This window comes from Lutjanus erythropterus, chromosome 10, assembly GCF_056507025.1.
Source record: "Lutjanus erythropterus isolate fLutEry1 chromosome 10, fLutEry1.hap2, whole genome shotgun sequence".
Classification (NCBI taxonomy): Eukaryota; Metazoa; Chordata; class Actinopteri; order Lutjaniformes; family Lutjanidae; genus Lutjanus; species Lutjanus erythropterus.
The window spans coordinates 34,857,030-34,871,147 of record NC_139326.1 but is presented as its reverse complement, the minus strand read 5'-3'; the positions used below and the strand labels follow the sequence as shown (position 1 = coordinate 34,871,147).

The 14,118-nt window shown below is 39.5% G+C and overlaps 1 protein-coding gene across 1 annotated transcript in view; it reads right to left on the bottom strand.

Annotated features, from left to right (window-relative positions):
• Positions 1 to 11,142, bottom strand: part of LOC146320761 (sarcoplasmic/endoplasmic reticulum calcium ATPase 2a-like) — a 30,579-nt gene extending 19,437 nt beyond the window's left edge. The window contains exons 1-5 of the mRNA XM_084729151.1: positions 10,602 to 11,142; positions 8,645 to 8,662; positions 8,472 to 8,554; positions 5,282 to 5,386; positions 4,087 to 4,225 (exon numbers count right to left, since the gene is read on the bottom strand). Coding sequence (XP_084585277.1) covers positions 4,087 to 4,225; positions 5,282 to 5,386; positions 8,472 to 8,554; positions 8,645 to 8,662; positions 10,602 to 10,719 — 463 coding nt within the window. The 5' untranslated portion in view covers positions 10,720 to 11,142. The remainder of the gene's footprint in view (positions 1 to 4,086; positions 4,226 to 5,281; positions 5,387 to 8,471; positions 8,555 to 8,644; positions 8,663 to 10,601) is intronic.
• Positions 11,143 to 14,118: the final 2,976 nt, after the last annotated feature.

Below are 14,118 nucleotides of genomic sequence, written 5' to 3'. Positions count from 1 at the left end.
GTATGTTGTTGAAAGTGTATATCGAGATACATATTGTATATTGTGACAAAGCCTAAGAATGTAAAGATAATGTAAAGATTTATAAGACATATCACCCAGCCCTAGGCTCAATACTTGTAAAACTGTATAAAAATAGAAGACAGCTTCAATAATGGAAACTTGCACAATATGTAGAACTATATTCATTTAGTCAAAGTGTTCACACATATAGTTTAACATGCTTCCAACTTCCTCTCAGACAAAGCTCTGTGCCTGCTGATTCACAGATTTGCGCCTTCAACCTGCACTGTTTGGTCTGAATAAGAACCTCTGCGCCCTTCTGCCGGACTTCAATACAAATGAGCTTTTTGCATTTCTAAAGCCTGCTTCAATGGCCGGCAAGATGAGACAGTTTCTCTGCGTCTTGCTGACAAGTGAGAACTCTTTGCCAAAAGACAGTTCCCCAGTGACAGCGGACGCTTGCCAGACCACATTAAATGCCAAATACTATCCGTGGTGTCTGGAATCTTAGCGGGGGGTGCGGGTGCTGATGGGTAAGGTCGCTATGCATTGAGCATGGTGGGGTGGGACGGTTATCCATGAAGCGCTTCCCTATAAGGTCATCTCTCTCTAGCACAATAGGAGCAGAGAAGAGATCCTCCCCCATATACTGCCCCCCCACACGACCCCCCCCCCCCCTTCAACAACCAGACTCCACAACTTCACAGGCAGCAGAGAACAAACCCACAGAGTTTTGCTGCCTGTGAAAAGGCCAACATCCAAATGTGCAAGCCCTCTACACCAAACAGTGGCTGGCAGCATACAGGGTGTGCTGTGTTATGACAAGGACTTAAATCCACTGGAAGAACCAAGTGAACTCAACATGTTATCAGGGCTTTTAGGGGTTAGTTAAGTTGGGCATGATAATCCTTTATCAGATTTTGGCTGTTGGAACTAACCCATCCTAAAATTAGATTATGGTAAAACCCTGTTTATCATTACTAAAATAACAATACAGACTTAAATTAACTGTCATGTGTAAACTAGAGCTGCAGTGTCCATCCCAGTTTTTCCAAGTCTTTAAATTTTGTTTTGTCAGTCGAAAACCAAATAAATTCAGTTTAAGTTTAAGAATAAATGAAGAAAAGTGGGATACATCAATAAATCAAAGGCTGAAAACAGCATTTTCTTTCATTTTTGCAAGCAAAAATTACTTTTAATGATTAATTCATAATCAAATTAGTTAAGTAGTAGATTTTTTTTTGATTGTCTGTTGGGCAAAAGAGTTGCTAGATTTACTTGCCTGACATGGCATTTTACTTGTCATGGGCATGCAAGCATTCCTTATTGTTGAGCCATGAATTTGAGTAAAGAAGTTTCAATTTTGCTTGGTAGTGGGTTATTTCCTGACAACAACACTCAGCAGACTGGACAGGGAAGATCAGCACAGACAGCCGACAGCAGCTCTAAGTGCTTCAACTGCTTCAAGGTCAGATTTGAAAACACTGAACTACGAAGATAAAACCAAACATGGAAAAATCATCTTGTTTAGAGAAAAATCTGAGAAATGCATTACATAGAAAAGCTATTTCCATGATATTAAACAAATCTCAGTGAGCATGTGACTGTGAGGCTCTGAGTGATGAGGTGTGAGTAGGAGGCAGTGTTCAAACCCACAACAGCACCCTGACAGAGAGCAGCACAGATTGGCTGCAGGCTATTCTTCTCACGGTTGAGGCAGCCACAGAGGGCTCGGCTCAGTGTCCTCTACCTCCTCGGCAGCCGGCCGGCCAGCATCTGCGTCATCACACTCCTCCTCTGCGTGGCGGGGGTCACTTTGCTGCTTCAGGAAAATGTTATTCACAGGAAAAAAAGGGGAGCCTGACGGGAAACATTGTAAAAGATATTCGGAGGATTTGGGAAGTAAGTTATGCTGATGAACTTCTTCTGACTGCAGGATAAAACATCCGGTGTTGCCTCCTGCTGGGCTGCATTTTTGAGTAAGCCTCAAGCTGCTGACAGCAAAGCCTCCAGCTACCTTCATCAGGACATTTCAAAGAACTAGGTCTCTAATATGCAAGAAGAAAGTGCCTCTGACTCACAAGTTTCTCTTTAAACCTGAGCCAAAAAATTAAGCTTTCCTCTACACTCTGCTTCACTCGCGACACATAATCAAAATTTCACGATTAGCACGGTCAAGCAACAACAACTTCTATACAGTATAATAATAGAAAAATCTGACATTTTAATTCCCTGTACTCTCCTTATCCATTTGCCCTTGTGAAGGTCACCAAGGAGTCCTGCTCAACACTGTTCCACGTCACCCACTGTAGCAATGTTCCCCTGAGCAGGATGGGAGGGGCATGCACTGGGTGGGACCAGACACCTGTCATTTTCATGACTGTCACTGCCTCTATAAATATAGCATTCCATAATCTTACTGGCCTATGACAGCTAAAAATAAAACCTACCACTATGCACAGAAAACTATGCATCGCTTCAGTGCCTTAGGGTTAAAAGAGTATTTAGATAACGCTAGTGTTTCCAGGACTCTGACATTCCTCAGCACATCCGTCTCTGTTCATCCCGCTGCATGAATTGTACGTATGCATTTGTGCCGTGGGGGAAACAGCGCTCTTAAAAATCACACATTTACATCCTGAGGATTTCAGCTGCTGAAATACGCTGACTGTACCTCAGCAGCATGAATCACTTCAGCACTCAGTTCACATGCTGCATGGACGAGGGGGACTGCAAAGTTGGGACGAGCTGTGAGGATGCAGTAACAGCATGTTACTTGAGTAGGCTCAAACTTGTGTGTGGACAAATACATGCACACACACACACACATACCCCTACAGAGTAATGTGAGCCTTAATAGCATCATTTGCGCCCAGCCCTTTGAGACAATGGGTTAATAAGAGCATCTCAAAATACATCACTCTTGCAGGGTGAGTCACCTCTGCAGTGGCACATGGGGATGGGGGAGGTTTCAATTCAAGCTTGTGCTAAATGTGATCCATGACCATAACTGGAATCATTTGATCTGTCCACAATAGGCTTTATCTGTTATTCAGTGGTAACAAAATATTATATGTATATGGCCCCCCACAGGCACCGAGTTTTATTGTGAACCTTCGATACCACAGCGTTACAGTTCCACAAACATCCCGATTTCTTTGCACCTTTTAGGACTATGAAAAAACAAAATGGGAAGACAACTTTCAAAGTGAATGGAAGCTGGAGTTTGGCTAGAATACAACACATCTAAGGATGTAATGTCTGCTCTGTGTGCCGCCAGTTTCTCCACGAGCTTTTTTTTTTTTTTTTTATATATCGGAAACAATGTCTTCAGGAGACACCATATCACAGTTCATCACAACACAACTGTCACAGTTAAGGAAGCCTGTGTTTGGTTACGTGGCCTTTTTCTGTATTGTCCTTTAGGGTCGTAACAATTCTTCAAATCCACAGATTGTTTCAGACCTTGATTTTTGATCCAAGGTTAAGTTTGTATCTTGGTTTTTTGATTGTATATTTTTCTGGGGCTGGAGGGGTAAATAAGAAAAAAAAACAGGGCAAAGATTTCTGGGGTTTTATAAAATCAGCTCAAATCTGGAAGATCAAGAACACTATGAAGGTGAAATTAACTTTCACACAAATTAAGTAAGTGAACAAAAATATTTGGACATTTGTAGTTTACATTTGGGCTACCAAAAATGTATAGATTTAGGGGCTTGGTGACCCATGGGGTCAATGCTTAAACATATTTGCATCTATGGCTTCACCAGATCTCTTCTTAAAAAAAAACAGGACATGGAAAAACACTATTCCACAGAGAAACAAAAAACCTTGACAGAAGCTGCAGTTACATTAAACTGCCAATTTTCTGTGATTTTCAAGGTCCATGTGATATCCAGATGTCTCCTTTGCTTGAATTTACAAATCAAACAACATCTAAACTTTTCAGACTTCAGTTTGCTGAAGCTCTAATGCAAGCAATACATACAACAGTGTAACTGTAGAATCAGGTTAAACCAACACCAATAATAGCAACAAATCCATGCCTGTTTAAACATGCAGAAGGTCATGAGCAGTTCAACCTACCAGCAACCTCCACGATGTCACCAGGCACAATGTCTCGGGCCTTGATCCTCTGAACAGTTTTCCTGTCCTGACGGTACACTTTACCCATCTCAGGCTCGTACTCTTTAAGTGCCTCAATGGCATCCTCAGCATTGCGTTCCTGGTGAGGAAGAAATGTGATTCAGTGCCAAAGATTCCTGAGATCAACTGATAATATCACACAAACTAATACATGCGTGTTCTTGGCTCTGCTGAGCTAAATGCTATGAGGGGGATTTCCTTTTGAAGGGACACTGACTATTCTAAGCTGGATGTTTACTTTATCCGATTTTCGTTGGAGACATTTAGGTGTTAAGTGTATGAAAATGGGAATATAAATCACATAATTTTCTGCTTCTTGACATTTTCCAATTTTATCCTTCACCAACATCTTTATTCTTCATCAGCGGGAGAAGCACATCACTCAGACTGAACTGACTGCCCACACATTTTTTAAATAAATAAATAGGCCAGCCTCATATGTAAGTGCTATACAGAAAGACTGCTGCTGACAACTGACACACTGCTCCTTTTCAACAGGAAGCTTTCCTTAAGACAAAAGTAACTTTCAGTACACGGTGTTGAGCTACAGTGCAAGTGAAGTACAACAGCAATTTAATTCATTGTCTCCAGGCTATTCTACACCCATATTCAGCAGCTGTGTCTTAACATTAGCACGACAACAGCTTTGGCACAGTCTGTTAATGTCTTTTCTCAGTGGTGACTGCATTTCACTGTTAGATATTACGCAATCCAAATACAAGAGATTTTCTGTTGGGATCACGTCAGAGAGGCGTGGATTCAAGTTTTTGAACGCTGCAGTCCGTGATAATGTTGCAATGGATTAGATTGTATTGGATGCATGATCAACTTAATGAAGGTAGGCTATTCATTAGAGGACTGTAGTACTGATTACATTAGAATTAGGTACGGGTAGCTTGCTATTTTTTCCACAGCCTACTGCAGGGTTACACTGACATGCAGTAGATTTTAATACCATACTAACTTTAAGAAATGCACTGATTTAAAAGCCAATAAAATGCACTTTTTGCATATTTAAAGGCTTAAAATGTTATCCTGAAACGTCCACTTCTACTGGCCAAAAAATTCAAATAATATACAAACCTATTCCCCAGATACAAATGAGATGTTGTGGGATTTACATACGGTGACTCACCTGCCACACACCGACGATGGCATTGGCTATAAGAATGAGTAAGATTACAAAAGGCTCCACAAAGGCGGTGATAGTTTCTTCTCCCTCCTCAAACCAGGCCAGGACCTGAAACCAGCGTGAGAAACATGTCATTAATTATCAAAGACATTTCACAGAACAAGTAAGTGTGAACCTCATACAACAAGAATAGGCGACAAAAATCAAGACAGAACAAACAAACTTGTTCATAACAGATACACTGAAATGCCGAAAAATCACCATGTAATAGATGAAGACATGTGCAGTCATAAATTATGTAGTTAAATTAAGTGGCCAGTTTTTTAATCTCTTGAATAGAGAGCTTTTGTGACAATACTGTGAGGGTTTAGCTGTTTGTTAATTACCAGAAGCTTTAGATTAAAGGCAGAGATTGTTCATAGCTGTGGATCATCCTACACATTTCTTACAGAAAACTTCATGTAATGGGAAAAAAAATATCATATGATAAAAATCACACATAAATATTTCATATCATACTTGAACTCAAAATCCTTTGCATATATTAAAAATCGTAGGAGCATCAATCTTCTGAACTTCAGTGTACTAGTAGCAGAGCATTTATTCTCTTCAGTGTGGGAAACTGTTCCTGTCCTCCTGTGGACATTTGTATTTATTGATTTTTTTTAACTGCCAACACTGCACATGCCCTTTGAACTGTGTAGGAAAGCAAGCATCTTCATAAGCATTTGATTCAAAAATGAAGATGGAAAAGACTGTAAGTAATCCACATTACCACAGTTGGACCCATTATTACATATAAGAACCTCTTGCCGCCAATAACAATGACAATATTCTGACCTGGAGTCTCATTTGGCTTGTCGTCCCTGAGAAAATTGTCCTAAAATTAGCCTGTGTGTCATAAGCAATTAGTTAATGTCCCATAATGTAATACAGCAATCGACCTCAGTAAGAGGTTGTAAGTATCTAGCTGCGGCAGATGCCAAATACATTTTAAATGGCATAACTTAAATGGCAAGCATAACTCTTAATAGCTGTGTCAGTACAGAGACACAGGGCTCAATACTAGTGCTTTACTGTATGTCCTAACACAACCAACAGATTTACATTACTTAGGCATTGCCTGAGTATATATCATCATGCAAATAACTAATGAAAAGTTGGACTAGTTTAGAGATTTAGCTTTGAGAAACTACTTAAACAGTTAGTCAACAGTTTAACTTTTCACATTTCAATTATCTTTCAAGCTGGATATATATTAAGGTATGGGGGGTGAGTGTATGTTGAGGTGGGCATGTGCATTAGTCTGACGAGAGCCTTCCCACTCAGGGGTGAGGGCCCAAATTTGGTCTTGAGTGGTCGTCTGTTTCCCTGTCAGAAAGCAGCCACTGACACCTCTGTATCACCTGACTGGTAACACTGCACACTACATACCGGCTCACACATACAGACACACATGCAGGGGGCCTCACTTATCAAAATGTTATTCAACCATATGTTAACCTACTGTATAGTCCATTCAAAGAACATAAAAAAGTTAAATTGCAAAATTAAATCCTGCTTAGCACAATGCCAAAAATGAATTCTAATTTTTGATCTTGCGCCAGTGTTTGTACAGCTTTTTAAGAGCAAAATTCAGGCAGCTTTTCCAGACTCAAAGCCACATCACTTCTAAATTGTTACTATAAAAGCTACTGCAAATTCCTTTATACCTGCTGCAATCAGTATATATTGTCAATTTGTTTGTCAAGTTATGAAAGACAAATATAACTACAGGATTGTCTCATTTCAAATATTAAAAGATTTTTGGTTTTCATGAGTGACTGTGTGAACCACCAGATCATGTTGAAAATCAAGTATTTTTCAAGGACTATATTCAAATTCTATCATTTGAAATCAGGGATTTTCCAAACTTTCAAGACTTTGTATTAGGGGTGTCACAATTTCAATATTAAACCTCAAATTGACTGAAATGAACTTTCAGTTTCAATAACTGTAATCAAAGGCAGAAATATGTGATTCTACCAGTATTTTTTTTCTCTCCACACCCCCTAACTGAGGTGTGTGGCATATACCCGAAGAAAATTGACACAGCATAGCTTACCGGCCATTATATCACACTTGATATCCTACAGACCTTTAAATGAAGAATTTGGAAATGTAAATGTGGTCTGCACATAAAACCAATGATCTGCTGATCTTTACAAATCAAGACTCAATAGTCTAACAATAGCATAGCTGTCAGTACTAATAAAAATGTTTAACTCGTATTGAATCAAGGCCTTAAAATGGAAAGTCAAATCAAATCATGGATTTGGAGAGTCATGACACCCTTACTGAATACAAACCCTGCATCACAGAACTATTAAAGACATGCATATTTGGTAATTCAATTTTCAAACTTTTGCTTATGCTTGTTCTGGTGAGATAAATATTACAAAAATAAAAAAGTGGTTGTTCATGAAGCCAAATCTTTCTACATGACATCACAATAATAAAAAGGTGCCAATGCAATGTGGAAATGTCCCTTTGATTTTGCTTTGGAATGGACTTGGACACTCGCTGGTGATGCTATCACATAATGATTGTCGTCCACTATTAAACATTTATCTGTCAAGCATTCAAAGTCAAATGCCCATGGGAGTCCGGGGTAAGTCATTACACAGCAGCCACGCTAGACGACTTAAATGTCTTACTTGGCACGTGGTGAAAGCAACTCAATGCTGCTACTGCTGTTGTCACCATTCCTCAGATGGGTCGCAAGCCCTCTCAGCTGTTTAGCTGTCTAATATGTGAGTGTAACCCCAGCTGGGTTACACAAACTGAAGACGTTCACACTTTGGCACCATGCACTCTCCTGCCATTCAACACACAGGGCTTAATAGTAATCCTATCTGCAGTTTTGACTTCACATAAACACTAACAGAGGTGGAAAGGGAAAGCTATTTGTAGGATGTGGTGCCTTGTCCGGAGATTCCCTCAACTTTTTAGATTAGCACGCTCATTTACTGGACAGGTTATGGAATAAAGGACAGGAGTGTCGGTGGGAATAAAAAGACCTGATTTGATTCATTTAATTTCAACAAGTTCAGAATGAGAGAGCAGAATATAAGTCTACACTGTCATCAAAGCAGTAACCTGAACAAGACAACTTTTTATCAAACAGTGCAAGAAAAGGTAGTGATATACTTACAAAAGATATACATGCAGCCAGCAAAAGAATTCGAACAAGTAAATCTTCAAATTGTTCAAGGACAAGCTCCCACAAAGATTTCCCTGCAGAAAGGAGAGTCAGTTAAAAAAACAATCCATCACAGTGACTTGTTATAAAATGACAGGAACAATATCAGTGACAGTAGAAATTACCTTCCTCTGCCGGTAACTCTGTGTGTAGAGAGATGTGGGAGTCAATCCAGGGAGCACACAGGAAGCAGTCAAAAAGAGAAAAGAACAGGAAGGTAAGTGGTGTAAAAATACTTTTTAAAAATGTTTGCCAGTTGGAGACATGCGTCTCAGTTCCTGTTTCTTGATGGGGAACTAACTCCTGGAACAAGAGAAGGCCAGTATGTTCTTAGAAACTGAGGAGTGTTACCTTGAGAGAGCCAAATCTCAGACAAACACAAGTTGGTGTTAAAACCACCACCATATTCACAGCTCCACGTAATATCTTGATGGTTTAGTCACACATACTGTACAAGAGGGGAGGTTTTGTACTGAATACCTATAATGATGTAGTGCAGGTATGGATCTGACATACACGTTTACGATATGACAACTCCAATCAACGTAAAGGTCAAAGTGATTTAAGGGGAGGGGGGTGTACCCCCATGACCTCCCAGGTGATATTAATATAAAACAGCTGTTAAAGCCTGGAACAAGTGAGATTAACTCTGAAGGATAGCGTTACTCCAGTGATCCTGTAGCCACTGTTCAGTGTCAAATGCCTGTCGGTTCTTCATGCACATGGGCTGATGTGTTGCAGTTTTGCTTTGAGAACATCCGATAAGGTTACTGTGCTCAACAGTCACACCATATTTTACAGCTACTGTCAACAATGTCACCATGAGGTTATGTTTAATCTTAACCCTACTGACTGAGGTTTCTGCAGACCCCAGATGTATACTTTTTGTCTTTATCTCACTGGTACCTCATTCTATCATTCAAATTGTTCATGTCTTTGTCAATCATTTTGATCCTAATGACTTCATGTCATTGTTTTCTGTTTTAATTAGTGCTTAAAAAATACTAGTGTATTGGGATCCTGGGAGACCCCAGTCAAAAAAAAAGAAAAACAATTCCACCTTTTCAGTTTTAATTGATGGATCCTAATTTAAATTATTACACAACCTTGTTTGTTAAATGCTCGAATCTGATTGGTCAATTGCAGCACTGTAAGGTCTATTATTTCTGAATAGTGGACAATTGCTATGAATAGCAGGTCATTCCTATGGATGCAATTCTGATCATAGACTCTGATGGAGCAATAATATCAATTGAAAAATCAGTAAAATCATTATAAAATCAAAACATGTGTGTCAAATTCTTGATTTTTTGAAAGTAAGCAGCTAATAAGCTGGATAATGCACAGTGAGTGGGTCATTATTGTGAAATACACCCATCCAGGGTGATTCAAGATGCCCTGCACCACACTGCTAGGGGTTGATTTCGCAATACTGACCCACTCACTATACATTGTCCCTTACATATTACAATGAGGTAGGGGCACTCTGTCAGTCATCTCCATAGAGTTTTCCTCATGTGCTCTGTCCTTATACACAACATGCAAATTAACTGTAACTTTCCTAAAATAACAATCATCAGTTTTTGTCTTCAGATGACATGAATTACAAAACTTATAATGTTACAAGAATAAGAATAAGTTGACATTTGACCACAGGGCCCCCAGCTGGATGTTCCTGTATGGTAAATATGCTGGTAGGATGAGGGTTAACAATGTTATTACAGTCAACAGTGTCACCATGACACAATGCTGCACACTGATACAATGTTCAGTAATGTTACTAACTCTACCTAACAATGGCGCTCAACAATGTAACAATCCCCTCTCTCACAGTAATGGTTAATTTGTTACTATGTAAGAGATGGGAAACCCTCGAGGTCATCAGTGATGACGTCAGCTAAAACACTTTACGAAGCCGGCCGGATACACTGGCCGGTCCGGCCACGGATGTTGCTGACTTTTACCCCATATACTGAATACCGTGCTCACACGGCGCACATGTTACAGTGACAAGACATTTTCTAAGCCTGTGTCATTCACGGCAGCGGTGTTTGTGGTGATCTACAGTGTGAAGTGTCGTACCGTTTAGGCCCCATTTCTCCTTCTGCCGCTTCACCTCGTCCAGAGAAAGTCCTGTGCTCTCATTGACGCAGAAATAACTGTAAACTTCTTCCACACTCTTCGTGTGAGCGTTCTCCATGGCGGACAGACGGCTCCTTCCCACACAGCTCTACGCGAAACACTGCCCTGTGGTGCCTTTTGGCTCTTGAAAAGCTGTCAATACTTTCAGAGGAATAAGGAGTTTGCCAACAGAGAGCTGAGCATTCACACTGGGATAGCTATCGACAGCTATTGGTCGCGGTCTACCGTGTCCCCCCTGGTTCCTGTTTAGGATCTTCTCCCCGCGAACTGCGGAAGAAAATGTTGTGTTCAGCCAAATTCCTCTTCTCTGTGTGGATGAAGATCACTCTGAGCGTCCTCTCATCTCCGAAAATGGTGGAAAAGTGTCTGCAGCAGTGTCCTGTGTTGAGGACTGCATTCACCCGGTCCAGTGTGCTGTGCTACCGTGCCGTGGCCTGCCTCACCGTGGCGCAGCTCTCTGTGGCTCCACACGGTGCTGACAGTCTGGTTTTATCAAAGTGCCTCACTGCTGCCCCTCTTCCCTGCGCTGCATGTGGACTCATATCATTGGACGAACCGTGTCAGCTACGTTCAAACCAGGGACACATGAAAAAACACAGGAAGCCATCTGAAAAGCTGGAATACATACTCTTATATCCCATTCAAACCGCGTGTTTTGTGTTAACCTGAGAGCTTGGGTCCATTAACACTCATTTTAGTGTTTTAATGTAGCTCGCCATGTCTGCTCCAACCTAGACTTATAATGCATTCACGTGCTCCTTGGACGGCCCCGGTTTCCGAGATAGGAAGTCATTATTCCTACTTTAGTGTGTCCATGGACACTTAAATCGTAAACTGGAAACAACATGGATGCTACAAAAAGTAGAGAGTACTTGTGTAGAGCAGGGGACTTTTTTTTTTTAAATTAGAGTTAATGCTAATAAATAGCATTTCTAATTTATCCAGGTTTGTCTATATCGACAGCAATTGGTGGTTACAACTTAATACTCTCTTACAAATTACATGTGAAAAATAACGTTATGTAGGACGTGAATTAATAAAAAGTTATCAACCAAACATATACTGTCGTCACCTATAATTCTACATACAGGACGCAAGCAGACAACAACTCAGCAACTCGCCTAACAAATCTTTCTCCGACTTGGCGTCGCCTTGACTTGGGAAGTCATTTCTCCAATTATTCCGACATCACATGAATGCACTATAAATGTCAGTAGCTTTATATTTATTATGAAAAATATGTGTTGTTACTTTTATCTGTGCTACTATGGCAAGCGTTATAACATTTAGACAAAAACACTCCTGTCTCTTTTTAGATATCTATAACAGCGTTTCTTTTGGACAAAACTCTATTCTCTCTAATCAAAATGACGATTAAAGATAGCCACAATAACGTTCATATTAAAGTCAGACTGATACTGGATTTTTAGGGCAGATGCTGATTCCAATATAAGGCAGTAGAAAAAAAAAACTATGTCAGTATATCTGCTGTTATGCTTAATGTAAAATATAATATACAGTAGGGGTGGGTATCGAGAATCCGTACTAAAATGGTACCAGTTCCTGACTGGTTAGTACAGAAATATCAATAAGCTACTGTTCATGTGGTATTTAATATTACATAAACAGCTGACAATGCAAAAAGTTCAAAAGTACACCTAAATGCAATAACTGGGGAAACAATTTGACTTATTTCTGCAAAAATGTATCAACATAATTTCGTGTAACATATTTTCTTGTGGTACTCCGTTTTTGTTTTGTTTTTTGCACCAAATTATGGTGAGTGGTAACAACAAGAGTGTTGATAAGCAGTATCATTATCAATAAAATCCTAACTATACCCATCCCTTTATAGAATATACCATACAGAAACACTTTTTTTTTTTTTTTTACAACAATCCTGCAAATGTGATGATCAAACACTTATGACAAAGATATGTGACATGATATTTTACAGTTTAACAATAAAAGTTATTGTCCAAAATGCTGCCAATAAAAAAAATAAATAAATAAAAACTAGACCACCTATGGTCTAATGCTAACATAGACCCATGTTGCTGTGATAGCCAATATTGGTTGGGCCCTAATTGCTACTAGTACAAATTATATATCAAGATAACTTTGTACTGGTCAACCTAAAAAGTATACGAGGCTGTTTCAACATTTAATATCTAGACAGGATATGTATTGCAGATATCTGTTATTCAGTGCTTCCTACAGAGTCAGTCAGAAAGAACAGTGAAATATGCACAATAACATTTTTCCAGAAACAAAGGATGTCATTTTTGCCATTCATGTGTATCTGGCTTTTGATTTCAGATATCCACAATTCCATTTTTGATATCTAGAATGAACATGCTGTATCTGCAGTAGAACTGTTAATAGGAAAAACAACTATTTCAGATATGAACAATCCAATTGTTACTAGTTGTAATTTTAATTACAGCTATCGGAAATGAAAAACCATTTCAACAGATATCCACAATACATATCTGCATTATTTCTGGTCATAATTCTAACTCTAGATGTCTGAAATTGAATTTTTACAAGTGCATAATTGTAATACCAGTTAATGCCAGTTTGTCTAGCTGCAAAGTATTTTTAGATATTCAAAATCACATTATGTACATCTTGTATCTTGGATGTTTTTGTCCTGGGAAGAACAACATTGTGGATCTGTAATGCTGTTTTTACTAGGAAGAAATGTATTTACAGATATCTGCAATACATTTTTATCCTCTGTAGCTAATATCATTGATGTTAAATGTTAAAACGGCTTGCCATATCTTCCTACCACATAATATTTTTTTTTACAAAAAGCTACATATAACGTAGCGTGGATGCTGACAGTCTTTTTCCTGTTTTTCCTGTGTAGGCAGCTTACAGGTTGCAAGTGAAGCAACCAATGACTCTGTAACCATGTAAACACACTTTAGCCATGTTAGTGTTGCATGCTTATAAAGCACACACACAGTTAAGTACGGCCTGCATGTATAGATCCACAAACTAGTTTACACAATTCCCTCAGACTCCTGGCATCCCATTACAGAAGCCCCCATGTCTTATTGTATTACTACCTCATTTGCACTTGACCAGGGGGGCTGTGTATTCCTCAGGCAGGAATGAGTTCACGCTCAGAGTAGAGAACAAAAAGACAGACCATAGATCAGTGTGTCAGGCGTGTCACAGACAGTTTGTCAGAGGATTTACAGTGGCCAAGCACAAAAACTGAGTGACATTTTGAAACAAACCTGCTTCAAGGTAACAAAAGAAAGACTTATCTGAGTGTACCTGATTAATCAACGACATCTGCATAACAACTGTAAGGCAGCCAATTTGCTAAATAGGTGTGAGGGCACTAGGTCAACCCCTGCCCCCCACTGTGTTCCTTGGGGGAGTATCACTGTCAGATGTTTTACAGGACTGGCGTGCATCATCTGTTAACACATCTTAATAA